We start from the raw sequence: 25,593 nt of genomic DNA on the forward strand, positions 1-25,593 counted from the left end.
CCACCTCCTTGTTTCTACACTTACTGTCCATTTTATCAGCTCCACTTACCATATAGAAGCACTTTGTAGCTCTACAATTACTGACTGTAGTCCATCTGTTTCTCTACATACTTTTTTAACCTGCTTTCACTCTGTTCTTCAATGGTCAGGACCCCCACAGAGCAGGTATTATTTAGGTGGTGGATCATTCTCAGCACTGCAGTGACACTGACATGGTGGTGGTGTGTTAGTGTATGTTGTGCTGGTACGAGTGGATCAGACACAGCAGCGCTGCTGGAGTTTTTATATGCCGTGTCCACTCACTGTCCACTCTATTAGTCACTCCTACCTAGTTGGTCCACCTTGTAGATGTAAAGTCAGAGACGATCGCTCATCTATTGCTGCTGTTTGAGTTGGTCATCTTCTAGATCTTCATCAGTGGTCACAGGACGCTGCTCACGGGGCGCTGTTGGCTGGATATTTTTGGTTTGTGGGCTATTCTTAGTCCAGCAGGGACAGTGAGGTGTTTAAAAACTCCATCAGCGCTGCTGGGTCTGATCCACTCATACCAGCACAACACACACTAACACACCACCACCATGTCAGTGTCACTGCAGTGCTGAGAATGATCCACCACCTAAATAATACCTGCTCTGTGGTGGTCCTGGGAGAGTCCTGACCATTGAAGAACAGCATGAAAGGGGGGTAAGAAAGCATGCAGAGAAACAGATGGACTACAGTTAGTAATTGTAGAGATACAAAGTGCTCCTATATGGTAAGTGGAGCTGATAAAATGGACAGTGAGTGTAGAAACAAGGTGGTTTTAATGTTATGGCTGATCGTGTATCAGTTAAATAAAGATTTAAGACAATGAACAACTGACAGAATGAGCAAATTGTTTTGTTTAGGCCCACTGCATCTCACAAAATGTCCCAACTTTTCCAGACTTTATGATTTGTTATGAAAGACAATATAAAACACCTAACTGATTCAGCATTTTGGGACGCGTACCTTTTACTCTGTCATTCTTGTAGAGGTTGATTTCTCCCTCTGCCTGGGCCTGATAGGACTTCACCACTAGGTAGTGTCTGCCAGGTACAGCACTGTACAACCTGCGCCTGGTCCCTGTGGTCTCTGCACCTGAAAAACCATCACGACTGGGACGTGGACTACAGGGAAAACAAACAAACAAACAAACAAATAAATAAAATCACAATTTATCATCAATACACTACAATATCTCACTAATAAATCTACTTTATCTGATTAGGAAATTAACCAATGTAAGAAGATCACAGAAGTTGGAGGGTGTAGATGGGTAATTAGATGTGGACTTCATAGGAAACAGTGTTGCTTTATAAAATCCAGTCTTCCAATAGACCAACGATTATTAGAAACATAAATTGATCTGGTGGGGTGTAATGAATGTACTGATAGCAGGATGAAGACGACGTGATAGAGCTGGATCAGCTGTTAAACAGCTCCCTCTGCTGTCCCAAATCCATTAGGAACTCTGTTTCCAATCTGTTTTATTTAGTTCTTAATGTATTTCTAATATCAAGGGTGCTGAGTAAATGAATTTTAGACTGCACCGAATAATTAGTCTGTGTAATGATGAAATCAGCTGCACCTCTGGAGTACCAGTGACTCATTCACAAGCAACCGGAGACACTAAAGTCAGCTCAGAAATGCAAAGAGTCACAGTGAGGCTGGAATCAGAACATACGGGACGTGACCTGAATATGAAAACAGAGAGAATTCAGTAAATTTGGACCTCAGCTAGGTTAAACAAATCCAAGCTTAATTATCACTCGCCTTTTCTTCTATCCTTGATGCACCAACCTCAAACAGAAACTGTCAGTCTGCTTTTACCATCCATGTCGAGTACTTCTACAACAATCCATATACAAGATCTACTGTACACATCGGACATGTTCCTTCCATAGCTTAAATAAAACAAGATACTTGAGCTGTCAAACAGATTACGTTACTGTGATCACCACTAAAGCAACAGGACAGTTCCCTCATGATGCCTGGAAAAGGCCACAAGACTAGTCTCCAGAAAGAAATATAATTCATCTGGGCGTATACACCAGCAGAAAACCGGACCGGTCCGGTCCGAGGCTAAATAGAAACACTTTAACCTGAAGTGAGTTAACGCATAACAAGGCGGAGGTGACCTGACATGTCTGATCTGCTCCTCCATGCCCCCTCTGCCGGCCATAAATGGCAAGGCAGAAGGACATGATTCTGTAACCGTGCCCTGCCGCCGATATCCACTGCAGGTGGACCTGTTACAGTTAGATTATTTAATCATCCTTAATAAGAATTGTGAGAGCAAAAACAGTGCCAAGCTTGCAGTCTGGGTCCTGTAGGGATCACTAGCTGCATCTGAGTGTGCCACAACTTACACATTGCTAATTTTAATATTACTAATATTCAAATTACTTTATTGAGTGAGAGAAAAACATTTATACACTTATTTTTGGTGTTTGGTTTTCTTCTACAACTATCCATATACAAGATCTACTGTAAACATCGAACATGTTCCTATCATAGCTTAACTAAAAGAAGATACTTGGCCTGTCAAACAGATTACATTACCGTGACCAATAAAGTGACAGCTTTAAGCCTGGCACCTGTAAGATTTAAAAATGAACTCAATTTGGAGGATGCTTAACCAAGGTAGAACAATACTGTTCTACAAACAAACAAATAAAAAGAAATGAAACCCAGGACAGGCCGGGGATGGCGATGCACCAACTGGCACAACTGTGGGGCCATCACGTTGCCTCTGGGGCAGCTCGCTTTTCCAGGGCAGTTCCCTCATGATGTCTGAAAAAGGCAGTAATACCAGTTTCCAGAAAGAGATATAATTCAGCTAGGCTTCTAAACCAGCAGCAAACCGGACCGGTCTGAGCCAGGACGGGCATTATGGGTTCAAGAGAAAAGCAGGCTGCCAGCAGAGAGGCTGGCAAATCTGTGAAAAAGAAACCATGATAAATAAAAACCATTTAACCTGGAGTGAGTTAGCGATCTGCGCCTCCATGCCCCCTCTTTTAGTTAATATATTTAACTAATGTTAAATGTACTGTACATACATGGTTGAGGTACTGGACTAGTAAACAGAAGGTCGCTGGTTCAAGCCCCACCACTGCCAGGTTGCCGCTGTTGGGCCCTTGAGCAAGGCCTTTAACCCTTAATTGCTTAGACCAGTGGTTCTCAAACCTTTTAGACCGAGTACCACCCATTATCAAATCGAAACTTCCAAGTACCACCTATGTTTCTCATCACAGAACCACATAAGGCTCACATTAATTAGGTGTGTGTATATATATATATATATATATATAAATATATATATATATATATATATATATATATATATATATATATATATATATATATATATATATATATACAGTGTATCACAAAAGTGAGTACACCCCTCACATTTCTGCAGATATTTAAGTATATCTTTTCATGGGACAACACTGACAAAATGACACTTTGACACAATGAAAAGTAGTCTGTGTGCAGCTTATATAACAGTGTAAATTTATTCTTCCCTCAAAATAACTCAATATACAGCCATTAATGTCTAAACCACCGGCAACAAAAGTGAGTACACCCCTAAGAGACTACACCCCTAAATGTCCAAATTGAGCACTGCTTGTCATTTTCCCTCCAAAATGTCATGTGACTCGTTAGTGTTACTAGGTCTCAGGTGTGCATAGGGAGCAGGTGTGTTCAATTTAGTAGTACAGCTCTCACACTCTCTCATACTGGTCACTGAAAGTTCCAACATGGCACCTCATGGCAAAGAACTCTCTGAGGATCTTAAAAGACGAATTGTTGCGCTACATGAAGATGGCCAAGGCTACAAGAAGATTGCCAACACCCTGAAACTGAGCTGCAGCACAGTGGCCAAGATCATCCAGCGTTTTAAAAGAGCAGGGTCCACTCAGAACAGACCTCGCGTTGGTCGTCCAAAGAAGCTGAGTGCACGTGCTCAGCGTCACATCCAACTGCTGTCTTTGAAAGATAGGCGCAGGAGTGCTGTCAGCATTGCTGCAGAGATTGAAAAGGTGGGGGCTCAGCCTGTCAGTGCTCAGACCATACGCCGCACACTACATCAAATTGGTCTGCATGGCTGTCACCCCAGAAGGAAGCCTCTTCTGAAGTCTCTACACAAGAAAGCCTGCAAACAGTTTGCTGAAGACATGTCAACAAAGGACATGGATTACTGGAACCATGTCCTATGGTCTGATGAGACCAAGATTAATTTGTTTGGTTCAGATGGTCTCAAGCATGTGTGGCGGCAATCAGGTGAGGAGTACAAAGATAAGTGTGTCATGCCTACAGTCAAGCATGGTGGTGGGAATGCCATGGTCTTGGGCTGCATGAGCGCAGCAGGTGTTGGGGAGTTACATTTCATTGAGGGACACATGAACTCCAATATGTACTGTGAAATACTGAAGCAGAGCATGATCCCCTCCCTCCGGAAACTGGGTCGCAGGGCAGTGTTCCAGCATGATAATGACCCCAAACACACCTCTAAGACGACCACTGCTTAATTGAAGAGGCTGAGGGTAAAGGTGATGGAATGGCCAAGCATGTCTCCAGTCCTAAACCCAATAGAACATCTTTGGGGCATCCTCAAGCGGAAGGTGGAGGAGCGCAAAGTCTCGAATATCCGCCAGCTCTGTGATGTCGTCATGGAGGAGTGGAAAAGCATTCCAGTGGCAACCTGTGAAGCTCTGGTAAACTCCATGCCCAGGAGAGTTAAGGCAGTTCTGGGAAATAATGGTGGCCACACAAAATATTGACACTTCAGGAACTTTCACTAAGAGGGTGTACTCACTTTTGTTGCCGGTGGTTTAGACATTAATGGCTGTATATTGAGTTATTTTGAGGGAAGAATAAATTTACACTGTTATATAAGCTGCACACAGACTACTTTTCAATGTGTCAAAGTGTCATTTTGTCAGTGTTGTCCCATGAAAAGATATACTTAAATATCTGCAGAAATGTGAGAGGTGTACTCACTTTTGTGATACACTGTATATATACAGGGGTTGGACAAAATAACTGAAACACCTGGTTTTAGACCACAATAATTTATTAGTATGGTGTAGGGCCTCCTTTTGCGGCCAATACAGCGTCAATTCGTCTTGGAAATGACATATACAAGTCCTGCACAGTGGTCAGAGGGATTTTAAGCCATTCTTCTTGCAGGATAGTGACCAGGTCACTACGTGATGCTGGTGGAGGAAAACGTTTCCTGACTCACTTCTCCAAAACACCCCAAAGTGGCTCAATAATATTTAGATCTGGTGACTGTGCAGGCCATGGAAGATGTTCAACTTCACTTTCATGTTCATCAAACCAATCTTTCACCAGTCTTGCTGTGTGTATTGGTGCATTGTCATCCTGATACACGGCACCGCCATTGGATGCACATGGTCCTCCAGAATGGTTCGGTTGTCCTTGGCAGTGACGCGCCCATCTAGCACAAGTATTGGGCCAAAGGAATGCCATGATATGGCAGCCCAAACCATCACTGATCCACCCCCATGCTTCACTCTGGGCATGCAACAGTCTGGGTGGTACGCTTCTTTGGGGCTTCTCCACACCGTAACTCTCCCGGATGTGGGGAAAACAGTAAAGGTGGACTCATCAGAGAACAATACATGTTTCACATTGTCCACAGCCCAAGATTTGCGCTCCTTGCACCATTGAAACCGACGTTTGGCATTGGCACGAGTGACCAAAGGTTTGGCTATAGCAGCCCGGCCGTGTATATTGACCATGTGGAGCTCCCGACGGACAGTTCTGGTGGAAACAGGAGAGTTGAGGTGCACATTTAATTCTGCCGTGATTTGGGCAGCCGTGGTTTTACGTTTTTTGGATACAATCCGGGTTAGCACCCGAACATCCCTTTCAGACAGCTTCCTCTTGCGTCCACAGTTAATCCTGTTGGATGTGGTTTGTCCTTCTTGGTGGTATGCTGACATTACCCTGGATACCGTGGCTCTTGATACATCACAAAGACTTGCTGTCTTGGTCACAGATGCGCCAGCAAGACGTGCACCAACAATTTGTCCTCTTTTGAACTCTGGTATGTCACCCATAATGTTGTGTGCATTGCAATATTTTGAGCAAAACTGTGCTCTTACCCTGCTAATTGAACCTTCACACTCTGCTCTTACTGGTGCAATGTGCAATTAATGAAGATTGGCCACCAGACTGGTCCAATTTAGCCATGAAACCTCCCACACTAAAATGACAGGTGTTTCAGTTATTTTGTCCAACCCCTGTATATTAGTGATGGGAATTATGGCTTCTTGACGGGAGCTGGATCTTTTGGCTCGGTTCCTTTCAAGGAGCCGTTCAAAAAGTGACTTCACGCTACTAGGTAAACTATAAGACACCCTCGATATTAACATCAAATTTGCATTAAATGTAGGCCTAATTCAAACATCACTTAAATGAGAAAGATTCATTTCAAAAGGCAAAAACACTACAGGGAAGAGGCAGACTGTGGAAAATCCTCTCTTGTACAGAGATGTGACTGTGTTTGTTTCTGCTTTAAAACATAAGCACAATGAAATAATCAGATTTAACAGAATTAAACAAGTTCATAGTTTATTTCTCAATTATTTGTAATTATACTACTATCTCTCTCTCTCTCTCTCTCTCTCTCTCTCTCTCTGTGTGTGTGTGTGTGTCTCGTTCTCCGCAATACTGAAAGTGTTTCGGATTTGAATATCGACAATACACAGCCTTTATTACGATTTACGATTAATTCCCCTTTACTGATGGAAGCTGAATGGGTGGATTACAGCCGATAAGAATTGTGCAGAAATAAAAGATTCGGCTCCTTTCGTTCATTTCAAAGATCCGTTCAATAGAATCGGCATGTGAGTGAGTGGGATGCGTCTGTTTAGCGGAGCAGCCAGGAACGAGATCAGTGAGCTTCAAACGCAGATCTGATCTGATAAAAGCGAGAGATCTACTGATAACTTTACTGATAACTTTACTGATAACTTTACTGATAACTTTACTGATACCGTTTCGGAAATTTCCAGATGGAAACCGCGAACGTGAAGTATAGACGTAATGAAGTACGGTGTCTGCGTAGCCCCGAATATTTTAAATAACACATTAGTTTTAATACGATTTGTTTTAATTCAACTGATTTTATTAAAACAGAATTATAAGAATTTTATTAGTAATTTACACATTTTGTTATTTTTTATTTATTATTATTATAATTTTTTTTTTCGGTGCACTTTTCCGAGATTATCTGGCGTACCACCTCGTGCTGCTTCACGTACCACCAGTGGTACGCGTACCACAGTTTGAGAACCACTGGCTTAGACGGTATAATGTCACAGTTCTGTAAGTCGCTTTGGATAAAAGCGTCTGCTAAATGCCGAAAATGTAAATGTACATAATGCCTTTTTGACTTTTTTACCCACCGAGACACGGACTCCACAAACATCTGAAGGAGTCCTGTGTTTGCCATTACATATGTTGCCATCACTTCTGCAAATAAACAATAAACTGTCCACTTGATCTTGAGGAAAACAAGCTTCCTCAGATAAATGTATAATCAAATCAAATGTATAAAAGCAAATTTTTGGATGTCATTGTGGATGACTTTCCTGACCACAGGTGACTTTACTAAATAAAAATATTGTTAATTAGAAAGTGTTTACATGTATTTTCCTGCTCCCTAAACTCCTAATGTGTTTGATTAGTTTATTAATTTATTAGTTCTCAAACTTACTATACTGTATAATGGACAGTGGTAGCCTAATGTGAGCTTTGGGCTATTAATCGGAAGATTGTCGGTTCAACTTCAGCCTCTGCTATGCTGCCACTGTTGGGCCCTTATCCCTGTCTGCTCCAGGGGTGCAGTACAATGGCTGACCCTGCACTTTGACCCCAGCTTCCAAACAAGGGATGTGTGGGATATGTGGGAAAAGAAATTTATTGTATTGTACCCCTGAATATGTATATATGACAAATAAAGGTGATCTAATAGCAGGAGCAGTATTACTATCCTAATTACACTGATGACCTCCTTTCTACCCAAACCCTGACCCGCCCTCTTATGCAAAAGGCCCCGCTCCTCACTGATTCCTCCCCTGGCCTATAGGAGCGAGTGAAATTGGGACGAAGGACCTGAACACGCTCCGTATGTAAATTCTGCTTTAATAAGCCTCTGCTGGGAGATGGTCCAATGTCAAAGCCAAAGACACAGTTAGGGCGAAGTGTCTGAGCTAGCATAGTCAGATTAAGTCAAGTCAAGTCAAGTCAAGTCAACTTTATTTATATAGCGCTTTTTACAATAGACAAGATTAGCCTTGTTACACTGTGTGATGTTCTCTGTATGATCACATGTATGATTATGTACAGCACATTTACTCACTGCTGTAGATTCATAAAGATGATGACGGTGAAAGTGAGATCTTTGAGAGATCAGAATTTTTTTTTAACAGACACATCAAGTATATACACAGATCAATCATATCATTAAAACCACCTCCTTGTTTCTACACTCACTGTCCATTTTATCAGCTCCACTTACCATATAGGAGCACTTTGTAGTTCTACAATTACTGACTGTAGTCCATCTGTTTCTCTGCATGCTTTGTTAGCCCCCTTTCTTGCTGTTCTTCAATGGTCAGGACCCCCACAGGACCACCACAGAGCAGGTATTATTTAGGTGGTGGATCATTCTCAGCACTGCAGTGACACTGACATGGTGGTGGTGTGTTAGTGTGTGTTGTGCTGGTATGAGTGGATAAGACACAGCAGTGCTGCTGGAGTTTTTAAACACCTCACTGTCAGTGCTGGACTGAGAATAGTCCAACAAACAAAAATATCCAGCCAACAGCACCCCATGGGCAGCGTCCTGTGACCACTGATGAAGGTCTAGAAGATGAGCAACTCAAACAGCAGCAATAGATGAGCGATCGTCTCTGACTTTACATCTACAAGGTGGACCAACTAGGTAGGAGTGTCTAATAGAGTGGACAGTGAGTGGACACGGTATTTAAAAACTCCAGCAGCACTGCTGTGTCTGATCCACTCATACCAGCGCAACACACACTAACACACCACCACCATGTCAGTGTCGCTGCAGTGCTGGGAATGATCCACCACCTAAAGAATACCTGCTCTGTGATGGTCCTGTGGGGGTCCTGACCCTTGAAGAACAGCATGAAAGAGGGCTAACAAAATATGCAGAGCTTGCAAGCATGTAGAACTATAAAGTGCTTCTATATGGTACGTGGAGCTGATAAAATGGACAGTGAGTGTAGAAACAAGGAGGTGGTTTTATTGTTATGGCTGATCGGTGTATATCATCCTTGTGTCATAGCAACTGCAACCTTGGTTACTTAATCAGTCAGTTCACTAAATGTATTTATTACAGCAATTTAGCTAATTGAACACAGCTTGTGTAGAACTGTAGCAGCTCTTAATGTTTTTACTCTCACTCATCCTGATTCTTACTGTCAAAGTGAAGTAGCCATCTTAAAGTTTATACAGGAACACAATGCAACCAGCTAGGAAACTTTTATATGAGATAAAAAAGTAATATATCAGTTTGGAAAGGGTTACAGAGCAGCTTCTATCCCTACATTCACACCAAAATTAAATAGTTTTTTTCCATACACTCTATAAATGCACTCTGTAAAAAGTATTGGCATAGCATTTGCTTTTTTTTGCTTGGCATCAGTTAAATCATGGCAACAAAATGGCCACAAGCCATAATGACGCTTCCTGTTCGAACACAGGGCAATGAGTGATCAGTGATTTGCACGAGAAGAGGCTGGTCTGAACATAGGGTATCTTGATGAAGAACTACAGACATATTTACATTTTCGACATTTAGCAGAAGCTCTTATCCAGAGCGACTTACAAAAGTGCTTCCATAGTGAACATTACATTACTCTAGTTTAAGTAAACAACAGTCCAAGAATACAAATTAGCTGAAACTCGGTTAGAACCATTTAAATAAATAAGAGCATTAGTAAGCATGTTAGCTTATGCCTACTTCACACTACACAATTTTTGCCCTGATTTTCGCTCGGCGACTGGTCGGCGCTAGATTTGCCGGCTCGGGAGCAACTCGGTGTTCGCTCTGAGATCGAAACTCGGCTCTCAATCGCTATGTGTGAACTGTTCAACAACACGATCCGAGCGGCTCGCAGAGTGCTTGCCGAGTGTTTGGCAACTGAAGATAATATCTAGCTTGTCAAATATCTGGATATGAGTTGCCCAACTGGCAATGAGTGCTATGTCAAACAGCCAATGAGAACGCAAGATACAGTGTGAGGGGAAGAGGAGGAGTGTAAAAAGGGACAGGGGCATAATATAGTTTACATCAGAATACATCGGTACACACAAATTTTACAGTATTTCTGACCTTATCGTTCTCTACAAAACACCAACACCAACGTTGTAGTGCAAAAATATTTATTAACCTCCAACTCACTACAGAACAATCCATGCTGTTCACATAGCCAAATCAGATTAATTTATTTTTCCTCCTTGATTTAACACTGCACATCACGCACAAACTTTGTCCAAAACATTTTTGGACATGGTATCATTAAACCCCTCGTCACTTCTCGCGTGTGACAAAACATAGTTTGGGAGACTATCCAGTTGGTGATAGATGGTGTAGTGTGTGACCCCTATCGCCGATCAGTCGCGTAGTGTGAAAGCCACACTGACTTGAAAGACTCCCAATTACAAGAGACCCAGTTGGAAATTGTGTAGTGTGAACTTGGCATTAAGTGCTTAGTAAAGAGGTGATAAAGGTTTTTAATCGTTTTTGAAGACAGCGAGAGACACAGATGTTCATACAGACGAGGGAAGCTCGTTCCACCACTCGGGTGCAAGTACAGAGAAGAGCCTTGATGCTCGTCATCCTCGAGTTCTGGGTGGAGGATCAAGTCGAGCAAGACTAGTAACTCGGAGGTTGCGTGGTACAGAACAGGGTTTTATTAGACCTCGAAGATAGCTTGGGGCTGGTCAATTTTTGGCTTTGTACGTGAACATCAGTCTTGGCTAAAGTCAGCGCTCATGTGACATTTACTCAAACTTATCTGGATGATCTCCAAGACCTTTTATTACTGCTTTATGGACAGACCAGTCAGAATTGTAACTTAGACCACAATAATTGTATTCTGTCTATACCAACAGTCAAAAATATCAGTGATAGTGTGATGGTGTGTAAATGTGATAGTGCAGCGTTTTTTTGCACCACAGACCGGTTTCATATAAGATATAATTTCACAGACCGGCAGGGACAGGGGATTTTTTTCGCTGCAACGAGACGCTGCTCCCACCTAGTGGTGATTGGGGACAATAACACCCGAAGTGTATTGGAAATTTAATTGCTCTTGTAGCGACCTCTAATAAATGACCCAAGGACCGGTACTGGTCCACATCCCGGTGGTTGGGGAGCACTGTGTTAGTGTGAGTAAGGAATGATATCCATCCAAGTTAGCAAGGTGGCCAATTATGTTCTATTGGATTCCTGGTCATGGATGGTCATTTTTACTGCAACAATTTGGATCATGCTATTTATTTTTTGGGAGTACTGCTACTATTTCCTGTACTGCAGCTACTACCTCTATTGGAGAGATGTTGTGCAAAATTTTATTGTATCTGTGTATAGTGACTGTAATAAAGATTCTATTCTATTCTATTCTATTCTATTCTATTCTATTCTATTCTATTCTATTCTATTTAAAACCAATAAATAAATAAATAAACACCTGATCTGACAGGGGGCGGCACAGTGGCTTGGTGGGTAGCACTGTAAACTCACAGAAAGAAAGTCCTGGGTTCAATCCCCAGGCAGGGTGGTCCGGGTTCTCCCCGTGTCTGCGTGGGTTTCCTCTGCAGTCACATGCAGTCAGGTTAATTGGAGACACTGAATTGCCCTATAGCAAATGAGTGTGTGTATGTGTGTCTGCCCTGTGATGGACTGGCACCCCGTCCAGGGTGTTATTGTGTGCCTTGGCCTCCAGCACCCCCCTGCTACCCTAACTGGATAAGCGGTTAGGAAAGTGAGTGAGTGAGTGATCGGACAGCTCTTGTGTCCCTCAAACTTAATTCTAACATCCTCTTGTTCCAGTGTCCACTTATTATTTATTCTCCTCCTTTCTCCTGTTTAATGTTTTTTCTACCAGTAAATTTTACACCTAATGCATTTTGTAATCGTTGATATTTACAAAAAAAGTACAATTATGACCCACCAGGGAAAACTATAAAAATCTGCCTCAAAATCTCTCAGCTGATTTGATGCCTGGGATCACTGTTCTGTTTTGCAAGAGCGCTGATAAAAGCAGCAATAAAGACCGTGAGTGATCGAGACATTTATTTGGATGAAGAAGTCAGATGGGACTTTAATAGCGCTGTAGCAATAGATCTGCTAAAGCACTTAACATCGCTGTCAAAGCAGCCAGAAAGATTTCCTCATCCTGTGATAGGCTGTATAAGTGCTGATCTTATTTCAGAGAGAGAGAGACTAATGTGGGCCAAAGTATTTATGCAAAACATCTGAAATAGAGCACTTAGTATTAGAGTTAAGTTAAAGAGGGGTACGAATCCTCTCACCCACAGGGTCATTAATAACTGCTGAGCAAATCCACGTCCTCAGGAGGGAACCCAACAATTCAGAAAATATTAACTGCATACACACGTTCACAGCTGTATACTACACTGATCAGCCATAACATTAAAACCACCTCCTTGTTTCTACACTCACTGTCCATTTTATCAGCTCCACTTACCATATAGAAGCACTTTGTAGCTTTACAATTACTGACTGTAGTACATATGTTTCTCTGCATGCTTTGTTAGCTCCCTTTCATGCTGTTCTTCAAGGGTCAGGACCCCCACAGGACCCCCACAGAGCAGGTATTATTTAGGTGGTGGATCATTCTCAGCACTGCAGTGACACTGACATGGTGGTGGTGTGTTAGTGTGTGTTGTGCTGGTATGAGTGGATCAGACACAGCAGCGCTGCTGGAGTTTTTAAACACCTCACTGTCAGTGCTGGACTGAGAATAGTCCACCAACCAAAAATATCCAGCCAACAGTGCCCCGTAGACAGTGACCACTAATGAAGGTCTAGAAGATGACCAACTCAAACAGCAGCAATAGATGAGCGATCGTCTCTGACTTTACATCTACAAGGTGGACCAACTAGGTAGGCGAGTCTAATAGTGGACAGTGAGTGACTGAGTTCAGTCAGATAGAAAATTTGCATTGTATGATGAGGTTTAATGTTAATGAGGTAGGTTGTGTATGTAATAGTCCATGTTTGTCCACAAGCCTGACTGCCTGTGGGTAAAAACTGTTGGTCAGTCTTGTTGTTCTGGCCTTTATGCTTCTAAAACGTTTGCCTGATGGCAGAGGAGTGAAGAGGTAGTTTTGGGGCGGTGTGTGCTGTCCTTAATTATGTTGTGGGCTCTCCTGACAACCCTGGTCTGATAAATGTCCTGTAGTGCAGGGAAGGAGAGCCCATAGCATCATTAAGGACAGCACACACCCCAAAACTACCTCTTCACTCATCTGCCACCAGGTAAACACTACAGACGTTTAAAGACCAGAACAACAAGACTGTTTGATACAACAAGTTTGATATTGTGGCGCTCAGGTGGCGCAGCGGTAATCCAAGCTAGTACACCAGGGCTGACATTTCAAAGTCATCGGTTCAAAACTCCGCTCTGCCATCTGGCTGGTCTGGGAGTCTACATGAACAACGATTGGCTGTTGTTCATACAGGGTGGGAGCCAGATAGGGCTCCTCATAACTGATGCAGTTATGACCTCTGCTGGCTGATTGATGGCACCTGCACAGAGTCGAGAAATAATGCTGATCAGGGTGTGTCTCTCCGTACACACAGCTGATCCGCATATGAACTCGCCTCGTGCAGGTGAAGAGATGCAGTCGGTTACTGCACACGTGTCGGAGGGGGCGTGTGTTGGTCATGGCTCTCCTCAATCAGGGTGGGGATCAGCATCAGTAGAGAGGAAGCATAATGCAATTGGGTAATTGGATACGCCGAAGTCAGCAGAAAAAGGGGAGAATATGTATAAACAAAAAGTTTAATATTATAAAAGTTTTATTCTGTTAGTTTTATATATGTATATATTGACATTTGATGTGCGGAGGACAAGCAAAGTAAGAATTTTATTGTACAGTGTAACTGCTGTTTTTACTGTGCACATTACCATAAAAATCTATTTTCTACACCTGTTAGCAATTGTTGTAGTTAAAACACATGAATTAAACATTCAGAAGGGGTGTCCCAATATTTTTGTCCTTACAGTATGTTTGTAGTTCCCCGTATTTCACATGGATGCTGCATAAAAGAGAAGCAAATTCCCCAACCATCCCAGTCATCCACCAAACCTACAATTAGTCCATGACATCACTACTGACTGCAGCTGCCTCACTTTTCCTCAGAGTCTCTGTGGAGCAACATATTATCTAACACACACACACACACACACACACACACACACACACACCATACGGTCACAGCCATAGCAACTGCTGCTGTAACTAGGGACAGAACCTGTTCTTATAGCACACACAGCGATGGAGGCCAAAACCATATTCACAGGTTTTTTTTATATGGTTGCCAGACTTAGCACACTGGCACGATGTGTGGAAAGCTACACTTTTATACACTGATGTGAGAGCAGCTCCAAGGATTCAGTGTTATACGGAAGCAGAGGTGATAGGATAACATGCTGAAACTATTTATTTATGCTTCCTTAGGAATCATTGTATGTATCTGTGGGTCAGAGCTCAGCAAGTTCCCGGAAATAACCCAGAAAACCCAGAAAAATCTATAATTATAAAAATGTATGAGGAGCTAACGCTGGTAAAACAAGTCACACAGAGGCTTAAAATGAACAATCAAGACCTAGAAAGGCAATAATGTAGCTGAAAGTGTACACATACTTATCCTGCAGGTTTATATTCTCAATCTATTTTTGCACTCTGGCAACCTCTGCCCGCCGCACAATACTGGCAGGTGAACGAGGGCCACATTCCAACACATGCCTCAGCCAATAGTGTGCAGACATTGACCGGCTTTTCACACCGGCCAGCCGCAGGTTCTTAAAGAGAGTCTCAGGATGTACGGAGAACCATATTCTTCTGTCGCCTCACAGAAAGAAGGTCCTGGGTTGGATGAATGTAACCAAAGTGTGTAAAATATGACGTTAAAATCCTTGTTTGTTCATCAGTTTATCAGTTCACACGGTTATATCAAACACAGTCTAGGACAATTTCGTGTCTCTAATTTACCTCACTTGCACGTCTTTGGACTGCGGGAGGAAACCGGAGCACCCGGAGGAAACCCACGCAGACACGTGGAGAACATGCAAACTCCACACAGAAAGGACCCGGACCGCCCCACCTGGGGATCGAACCCAGGACCTTCTCGCTGTGAGGCGACAGTGCTACCCACTTAGCCTAGTTAAACCTGTTTGTATATCGCCTGACCACAGCCTTGACCTTGACCTCGGTTTTGTGTTCTGTGTTTGGATTAGTTTGCCTTGAACTTGTATACACTGATGAGGCATAACATTATGACCACCTTCCTAATATTGTGTTGGTCCCCCTTTTGCTGCCCCATACGCAACAAACTGAGACACACTGTGTATTCTGACACCTTTCTATCAGCACCAGCATTAACTTCTTCAGCAATTTGAGCTACAGTAACTCGTCTGTTGGATCGGACCACATGGGCCAGCCTTCGCTCCCCACGTGTATCAGTGAGCCTTGGCTGCCCATGACCCTGTCATCAGTTTACCACTGTTCCTTTCTTGGACCACTTTTGATAGATACTGACCACTGCAGACCGGGAACACCCCACAAAAGGTGCAGTTTTGGAGATGCTCTGACCCAGTCGTCTAGCCATCACAATTTGGCTCTTGTCAAACTCGCTCAAACCCTCACGCTTGTTCATTTTTCCTGCTTCTAACATCAACTTTGACGATAAAATGTTCACTTGCTGCCTAATATATCCCCCCCCACTAACACGTGCCGTGATGAAGAGATAATCAGTGTTATTCACTTCACCTGTCAGTGGTCATAATGTTATGCTTCATTGGTGTATACTCAAATGAAACCTGTATTTGCATCCTAAACCTGCGTTGACCAGGCTTTATTACAAATAATAATAATAAAACGAACAACGCTCCAGCAACCCCCCACGACCCTGATTGGATAAGTGGTTAAGAAAGTGAGTGAGTGAGTAATACAATATTCACCACTACAAGAATCCTTGTAGCAAACTGTAGTTAAAGGAGCAGTGGTAGCTCAACATTTAAGGTAGTGAAATATTAATCGGAAGGTAGGAGGTTCAAGTCCCACCAACGTCATGTTGCTACTGTCGGTCTCTTAAGCAAGGCCACAAAAAGTTCATTCAAATTAAATTTATTTTGTAAGAAGTGTATTTTTGTAGGGCGGCACGGTGGCTTGGTGGGTAGCACTGTCACCTCACAGCAAAAAGGTCCTGGGTTCGATCCCCAGGCGGGGCGGTCCGGGTCCTTACTGTGCGGAGTTTGCATGTTCTCCCCGTGTCTGCGTGGGTTTCCACCCACAGTCCAAAAACATGCAGACAGGTTATTTGGAGACACTGAATTGCCCTATAGGTGAATGGGTGTGTGTGTATATATGTGTGTGTGTGTGTATGTATGTATGTGTGTGTGTGTGTGTGTGTGTGTGTGTGTGTGTGTGTGTGTATGTTTGTCTGCCCTGCGATGGACTGGCGCCCCGTCCAGGGTGTAAATGTGTGCCTTGCGCCCATTGAAAAGCTGGGATAGGCCCCAGCCCCCCACCCCGACACTGATTGGATAAGTGTTTAAGAAAGTGAGTGAGGGTATTTTTGTAAACTTATATTTATAGTTAAATAAGGAACATTACTCCAGTTCTGTGGTCGACCTTTTTACAACAGCGTTTTAACTCCTCACCTCAAGCAAAGTGCAACAGGTTTGTGTGGTAAACTAACAAATGCTAATGTCAGACCTAATGCAGATTGCAGCACACACACACACACACACACACACACACACATCGTACATCAGCCAGTTAAAAGGTTTTCTGCTCTTAGGTAAAACAGGTAAAAGAAAGCACATGTTACACACCGACTGCTCTAAAAGTAGAAAGTCCAGGATTGGAGGAATGAGAGAAACTGTGAGTGAGCAGCAGTGAGAGGAGAACGGGGTCAAATACCAGAGGACTTTATTCCTCCCTTTTAAAAGCACTTCTAATTAGATGGGCTTTTTGCAGTGGCAGTGAGTAATTGGCATGGCCCACTTACACTCGAACCCTCGCTTATCCAAACTGCCAATGAGAGAGCAGATTCACACCTACAGGAACACATCAGCACACACACACACAATTCCATACACACACACACACTCATACACACATCTATACACAGTCATACATCCTACACACCTGTACGTACATACACACACTCATACACACACCTATACACACACACACACACACTCATACCACATGTATGCAGTCAAACACACTTACACACACATCTATACACACACTCATACACACATCTATACACACTCACACACACACAAACTCATACACACAACTATACACAATCATTGGTATTTACATACACACAAACATACACACATCTGTACACAAACTCATACACACATCTACACACTTATACACACATCTATACACACTCATACACACATCTATACACACTCATACACACATCTATACACACACTTATACACACATCTGTACACAAACTCATACACACATATAGCGTCTAATCTGGCACCACAGAATACTGGGTTTTTCAGGCCGAACCGTGACATCATCTGTGGGCGTGTTAAGTGTAGAGGTTTGGGTGCTTGTCTCGTATGGAGCTTGTCGCTGCATTTTTATCTTTTAACGTTCACCTGGTTAAATTTTAAGCCAGTTTGCCGCTGATATTTTCAAAGCGCCTTCAAAAAGATGAAGTGTGTAATATGACGTGGTAAAAGTGACCCAGACAGAACGAAAAACACTTAACGTGAAAAATGAAGCGTAACGCTTGTTGTACTAAAACAATGGCCGATACATTTGGGTAGTACAGAGCGTTTATAACGAGTACAAAGCTCTTATAACGAGTACAGAGCTCTTATAACCAGTACAGAGCGTTTATAACCAGTACAGAGTCAGGGCGCATCATCCTGCTTTAAGAGGCCACAGATATCAGGGAACCGTCTCCATAAAAGGGTGAACATGGTCTTCAACAATGCTTAGGTAGGAGCTCCGTATCAGAGTAACATCCACATGGATGGCAGGACCCGAGGTTTCCCAGCAGAACGTCCACAGGAGCTCGTCTGTTGGATCGGACCACACGGGCCAGCCTTCGTTCCCCACGTGCATCAGTGAGCCTTGGCGCTCATGACCCTGTCGCTGGTTTACCACTGTTCCTTCCTTGGAGCACTTTTGATTGATACTGACCCCTGCAGACCAGGATCCAAAAACGCATCCATTTTTCTGCTTCTAGCATCAACTTTGAGGATAAAATGTTCTGCCTAATATAAGCCCCCCCCCCCCCCCCCCCCCCCCACTAACAGGTGCTGTGATGAAGAGATAATCAGTGTTATTCACTTCAGCTGTCAGTGGTCATAATGTTATGCCTCGTCAGTGTGTGTGTGTGTGTGTAAATACGTATATGGTAATAGAATAGATTGCCTTTATTTGTCATATATACATTTACAGGTGTACAGTATTCCAGCTGTTATGCCCCTGGAGCAAACAGGGTTAAAGGTCTTGCTAAAAGGCAGAACTGGGATTTGAACCCTCAACCTTTTGGGTTATAGCCCAAAGCTCCTCCCACTAGGCTCCCACTGTCCCACTCTACACCAGAGGTTAAAGATACTGAGAGCAGCAGTGATGATGATCAGCATCACTCTCAGCTACATGCACACATTGTGACATCATCATGATGACATCACCACACTCCAAACCTCTGGTATAAATAGCTGCGATTCATGTGTTTGTGCTCATTTGATCTGAGACACCGAGACAGTAAGCAGCATGAACATGTTCTCCTGTTGGACCTTGCCATCTGACGAAGACGAGCCGCACAGGCGGGTAAACGAACCAGAGAAGAAGGTAAAGAAGAGAAAATGGTGGCAGAGACGCCAGAAAGTAGAGATGCAGGACGGGGAGGATGAGAAGGGAAACGGGGTAAAGGGTGAAGAGATGGGGCAAGGAGTGGAGCAGAAGGTTTTAGAGGACCAGGCAGACCAAATACCAAAGATGGAGAAGCAGGTGGTTCTGGGAAAAAACAAACCTGAGAAAAAAGTAAAGAAGAGAAAATGGTGGCAGAGACGCCAGAAGGTAGAGATTCAGGTGGCCGCACGGGACCTGGTGGAAGAACCAGAGCAGGTCGTCCTAAAGGACCAGAGGAAACCAGTAAAGAAGGTGGTTCTGGTTTTTGAGATTGAGATGAAGAAGGAAGAGAGGCAGGTGGACCCAGTGGAAAAACCAGACCAGGTCATGAAGAAGGTAGAGAGGCAGGTGGCCCCGCTGAACGTGGTGGAAGAACCAGAGCAGGTCATCCTGATAGACCAGTGGAAGGAACAAGTAAAAAATAGGGTTCGTTTCATAGAGAATGAGATGAAGAAGGTAGAGAGGCAGGTGGCCCAGTTGAACCTGGTGGAAGAACCAGAGCAGGTCATCCTAAAGGAACAGGTAAAAAATAGGGTTCGTTTCATAGAGAATGAGATGAAGAAGGCAGAGAGGCAGGTGGACCCAGTGGAAAAACCAGACCAGGTCATGAAGAAGGCAGAGAGGCAGGTGGCCCCGCTGAACCTGGTGGAAGAACCAGAGCAGGTCATCCTAAAGGAACAGGTAAAAAATAGGGTTCGTTTCATAGAGAATGAGATGAAGAAGGCAGAGAGGCAGGTGGACCCAGTGGAAAAACCAGACCAGGTCATGAAGAAGGTAGAGAGGCAGGTGGCCCCGCTGAACGTGGTGGAAGAACCAGAGCAGGTCATCCTGATAGACCAGTGGAAGGAACAAGTAAAAAATAGGGTTCGTTTCATAGAGAATGAGATGAAGAAGGCAGAGAGGCAGGTGGACCCAGTGGAAAAACCAGACCAGGTCATGAAGAAGGCAGAGAGGCAGGTGGACCCAGTGGAAAAAACAGACCAGGTCATGAAGAAGGCAGAGAGGCAGGTGGCCCCGGTGGACACAGTGGAAAAACCAAAGCAGGTAGTAAAGAACCAGATTGACATAAAGAAGCCAAATTTAGAGGAGAAAATGGTCCTCAAAAACCTGGAGAGGATGGAGAACAAAAGGCTGGAGAAGCAGGTGCTTCAGCTGGACCAGATGACGAAGGTGGAAGAAGAGCAGCTGCAGGACGACGTTCTTGTTCCCCTCATCGTTGAAGCCCAACCTGGAGAGTCTGGGGCTCTGATGGAGATCGCATGTGAAGATGAAGGTAGGGTTTAAATTCAGAAATACACGTTATACACGCTAGGTGGAGTAACGCTGGAGTTTCCTTTAACACGTGTGCATGTCGGCTCTGTGTTGCTGTGTAGGCGTCCCGATGCCGAAGTCGAGGAGAACCAGCCTGAGAACCAAACGCCCAGAACCGGCTACAAGATCCTCAGAGGTTTTGTCATCAGCGTCGCTGTTGTGTTGACGGTCACTATAGCTTCCCGTCGACTGTCCTCATTCTTCATCGTCTGAATCTGTCGTGGTGACGATCCGGAGATCATCCAATCACACGCCGACTTTTCCAACATCAAAATAACAATAAAGTGCCTTCATTAACATGTTGGTTGGTTTGATTTTGTGTACGTTGAGAATTGAGGGTGGACTGATGAAGACTCAATCGCTCTGATACCCCTTTTCCACCGACGCGGAACGGTTCCGGTTCTGGTTCGCAAAAAAAAGAGGTTCCAGACAGCGAACTTTATACACACATCTATACACACTTATACACACATCTATACACACACACACACACACAATCACACACAGCTATACACTTTCATCCACACATCCATGCACACATCCACACACAAGGATGCTGTCAAACAGGGAATTTGGAAAAATGCACACCTCTTTTCTCCCTGTCTCTCATACGTACAGTGTATCACAAAAGTGAGTACACCCCTCACATTTCTGCAGATATTTAAGTATATCTTTTCATGGGACAACACTGACAAAATGACACTTTGACACAATGAAAAGTAGTCTGTGTGCAGCTTATATAACAGTGTAAATTTATTCTTCCCTCAAAATAACTCAATATACAGCCATTAATGTCTAAGCCACCGGCAACAAAAGTGAGTACACCCCTAAGAGACTACACCCCTAAATGTCCAAATTGAGCACTGCTTGTCATTTTCCCTCCAAAATGTCATGTGATTTGTTAGTGTTACTAGGTCTCAGGTGTGCATAGGGAGCAGGTGTGTTCAATTTAGTAGTACAGCTCTCACACTCTCTCATACTGGTCACTGAAAGTTCCAACATGGCACCTCATGGCAAAGAACTCTGAGAATCTTAAAAGACGAATTGTTGCGCTACATGAAGATGGCCAAGGCTACAAGAAGATTGCCAACACCCTGAAACTGAGCTGCAGCACAGTGGCCAAGATCATCCAGCGTTTTAAAAGAGCAGGGTGCACTCAGAACAGACCTCGCATTGGTCTTCCAAAGAAGCTGAGTGCACGTGCTCAGCGTCACATCCAACTGCTGTCTTTGAAAGATAGGCGCAGGAGTGCTGTCAGCATTGCTGCAGAGATTGAAAAGGTGGGGGGTCAGCCTGTCAGTGCTCAGACCATACGCCGCACACTACATCAAATTGGTCTGCATGGCTGTCACCCCAGAAGGAAGCCTCTTCTGAAGTCTCTACACAAGAAAGCCCGCAAACAGTTTGCTGAAGACCTGTCAACAAAGGACATGGATTACTGGAACCATGTCCTATAGTCTGATGAGACCAAGATTAATTTGTTTGGTTCAGATGGTCTCAAGCATGTGTGGTGGCAATCAGGTGAGGAGTACAAAGATAAGTGTGTCATGCCTACAGTCAAGCATGGTGGTGGGAATGCCATGATCTGGGGCTGCATGGGTGCAGCAGGTGTTGGGAAGTTACATTTCATTGAGGGACACATGAACTCCAATATGTACTGTGAAATACTGAAGCAGAGCATGATCCCCTCCCTCCGGAAACTGGGTCGCAGGGCAGTGTTCCAGCATGATAATGACCCCAAACACACCTCTAAGACGACCACTGCTTTATTGAAGAGGCTGAGGGTAAAGGTGATGGACTGGCCAAGCATGTCTCCAGACCTAAACCCAATAGAACATCTTTGGGGCATCCTCAAGCAAAAGGTGGAGGAGCGCAAAGTCTCGAATATCCGCCAGCTCCGTGATTTCGTCATGGAGGAGTGGAAAAGCATTCCAGTGGCAACCTGTGAAGCTCTGGTAAACTCCATGCCCAGGAGAGTTAAGGCAGTTCTGGGAAATAATGGTGGCCACACAAAATATTGACACTTCAGGAACTTTCACTAAGGGGTGTACTCACTTTTGTTGCCGGTGGTTTAGACATTAATGGCTGTATATTGAGTTATTTTGAGGGAAGAATAAATTTACACTGTTATATAAGCTGCACACAGACTACTTTTCATTGTGTCAAAGTGTCATTTTGTCAGTGTTGTCCCATGAAAAGATATACTTAAATATCTGCAGAAATGTGAGGGGTGTACTCACTTTTGTGATACACTGTACATGCTTATTGGTGTACACACACACACACACACACACACACACTCACACACACACACACACACACACACACAGAAACTCATAACAGCTCTGATTTTCCTCTCTAATTCCTTTTGCACTAAAATGTTGGCACCCTCTATTTTTTCAGCAAATCCAAACTGTGCCAATGCTGAGCGGATCAGGTGTTCAGCCCACTTAAACACACACACACACACACACACACACACACACACAATTTCCATTACTAATCCATTTAACAGGCAACTGCTACATCTGCTGAAATCTGCTTAACATTTCAGAACTCAAAAAATATAAACTGCATATGTTCCTCAGTAAATTAAATAAGAGTCACTACTGAGGGAAGTATGATATGATTCCACTGTTCAGGGCGGCACGGTGGCTCAGTGGATAGCACTGTTGCCTTACATCAAGAAGGTCCAGGGTTTGATTCTGTGTGGAGTTGTTCTGCATGGGTTTCCTCCGGGTGCTCCGGTTTCCTCCCACAGTCCAAAGATGTGCAGTCAGGTTAATTGGAGATACTGAACTGCCCTAGGTAGGTGTGTGTGTGTGTGTTTGCCCAGTGATGGACTGGTGACCTGTCCAGGGTGGTTTCTGAATTTCGCCCAGTGAATTGTACCAACCACGACTCGGATTGGATAAAGCGGTGGTAAAACAGACAGTGAATGATTGAATATTCCACTGTCTAGCACAGTGACAGTGATTTTTGTTTTATGCTTTTTCTCCCAACTTGCTGCATTGATTGCATTACGCTTCCTCTCTACTGATGCTGATCCCAACTCCGATTGAGGAGAACGAGCTCCGACACGTGTGCAGTAGTCGACTGCATCTTTTCACCTGCACAAGGCGAGTTCACATGCAGATCGGCTTTGTGTACAGAGAGCCACACCCTGATCAACTCATTTTCATTTTTGCTATACTCCTAACAGCATTAACTTGTTTCTCAAACTTAAAAGCAGAATCAGAAATAACACCCAGATTTTTTATATGGCTATCTACAGTACATAAATTGCCCCAGGTCATTAGCTATGGCTCTGGCCGAATCAGGATTTCCAAAAATAATTACATCGGTTTTGTCTTGGTTTAAATGAAGAAAGTTCTTAGACAATCAATTCGACTAATCAATTGCTGAAAAATTCTAATCATAATTAAAAGTCACTTTGGATAAAAGCATCTGCTAAATGCCATAAATGTAAGATGCCTAACCTTCCTTTTATTTTTCATATTTAATTTTTACAGTATTTATTATTGTTAAATAACATTTTATTTTTAAATTTTATTTTAGTCATATTTAGAAGCTCACATGGAAGATGTGAATTAAAACCCCAGCACTAATTCCTGTTTTATACTAACAGCACTATTTTCCGTCGTCTCCGTCATGTGGCTGCATGATGATGATGCACAGTGTGAACTTTACTCCTCACTAACACCCCGCGGTTCGACTCATCAGCTACCCACTGAGCCCTTCATGAGCTGAATGAGGTGTTTCTGCACAGAGAAATTACTGCACTCATTTCCAAAAACTGCTGCACCCAATTGAATCAAAACCTTTCCAGACTACCCACGAGCCCTACCCAGGAAGGTGGTGACACTGACCTGCTGTGGCGCAGGGGCGGGTGTCTTCGGGCGTCTCCGTCCCCCAGTCGGCCAAGCGAGGGCGAGCGGCTGCGCGGGGGTTGCCGGCTCCCCCGGCCCATGCTCTTTGCCGTGCCATTGGAGCTGTTCTGCATCTGCTGGGGCCTGCGGGGTGACAGGCTGCGCAGGGGCGAAGGCGAGCGGCCGGGCGATGGTGAGCGTGACGGTGTTGACAGTTTGTTCACATTCAGGTTGTTGTCGCTGTTGGAGCGCAGGAGCACGCGCGGAGCGGCCAGGGTACTCCGGCCTGACTGAGGCTGCTGAGGCCTGCTCCGGCCTGAACTCGCTGCTGCCACCGGAGCCTCCCGGAAAGGCACTGAGAGAGGAAACAGAGAGAGACAGAGAGAGAGGTTTTATTGTTAGTAACATGGCCATGCAAAGACCTTCAGAGCGACACGTGTGGCATCATGGCCCCATATTGCAAGGAGGCGAACATTCACAACTTCATGTCTGTAGCATGAAGCATTGTGAATGCATAGATAGAAGCATAGATTTTCAGCATAGGGTTAAGGGTCTTGCTCAGGGGCCCAACAGTGGTAACTTGGTGGTGGCAGGGCTTGAACCGGCAACGTTCTGATTACTAGTCTAGTACCTTAACCACTGAGCTATCACTGAACAGTACTGAAACACTGAGCTAAATCAGTTTTGTAAATCAACTTTAGAGATTCAACTCACAAATCGCAATGCCTGAAAAAGAAGAATCAGCTCTTTTTTAAACCCACACCAAAAACATAATTATATTTTTAGGATAATTGCAATGAAATAAATATTTTAAAATGTATATATATATATATATATATATATATATATATATATATATATATATATATATATAATAGTATTAATAATAATAATAACAATATTATTACTACTACTAATAATAATAATATTACTACTACTATTAACAATAATAATACAATATTATTACTAATATTAACAATAATAACAATAATATTACTAATAATAACAATATTGTTAATAATATTAACAATAATAATATTATTACTAATATTAACAATAATAATATTAACATTAACAATAACAATATTATTACTAATATTAATAATAATGATAATACAATAACAATGTTATTAGTAAAATTAACAATAATAATAACAATAATAACAATATT

General features: G+C 43.4%; 2 protein-coding genes across 2 annotated transcripts in view; one reads left to right on the forward strand and one right to left on the reverse strand.

Moving 5' to 3' along the window:
- LOC134318737 (SH3 and multiple ankyrin repeat domains protein 2-like) overlaps positions 1-25,593 on the reverse strand; it is a 111,926-nt gene that overhangs the window by 11,489 nt on the left and 74,844 nt on the right. The window contains exons 8-9 of the mRNA XM_062999668.1: positions 24,423-24,777; positions 991-1,148 (exon numbers count right to left, since the gene is read on the reverse strand). Of these exons, the coding sequence (XP_062855738.1) occupies positions 991-1,148; positions 24,423-24,777 (513 nt within the window). The remainder of the gene's footprint in view (positions 1-990; positions 1,149-24,422; positions 24,778-25,593) is intronic.
- On the forward strand, positions 19,093-20,850 carry LOC134319570 (trichohyalin-like). The gene is made up of 2 exons (XM_063000823.1): positions 19,093-20,515; positions 20,616-20,850. The coding sequence occupies exons 1-2, from the start codon at positions 19,105-19,107 to the stop codon at positions 20,717-20,719; spliced, it is 1,515 nt and encodes a 504-aa protein (XP_062856893.1). The 5' UTR covers positions 19,093-19,104; the 3' UTR covers positions 20,720-20,850.

The sequence above is a fragment of the Trichomycterus rosablanca genome, chromosome 8, assembly GCF_030014385.1.
Source record: "Trichomycterus rosablanca isolate fTriRos1 chromosome 8, fTriRos1.hap1, whole genome shotgun sequence".
NCBI lineage: Eukaryota > Metazoa > Chordata > Actinopteri > Siluriformes > Trichomycteridae > Trichomycterus > Trichomycterus rosablanca.

Excerpts from the sequence above, each read along its gene's own strand:
- LOC134319570 (XM_063000823.1), top strand. The coding sequence starts at position 19,105 with ATGAACATGTTCTCCTGTTGGACCTTGCCATCTGACGAAGACGAGCCG. Across the intron at positions 20,516-20,615 it reads GATCGCATGTGAAGATGAAG|GCGTCCCGATGCCGAAGTCG; the intron begins GTAGGGTTTAAA and ends GTTGCTGTGTAG.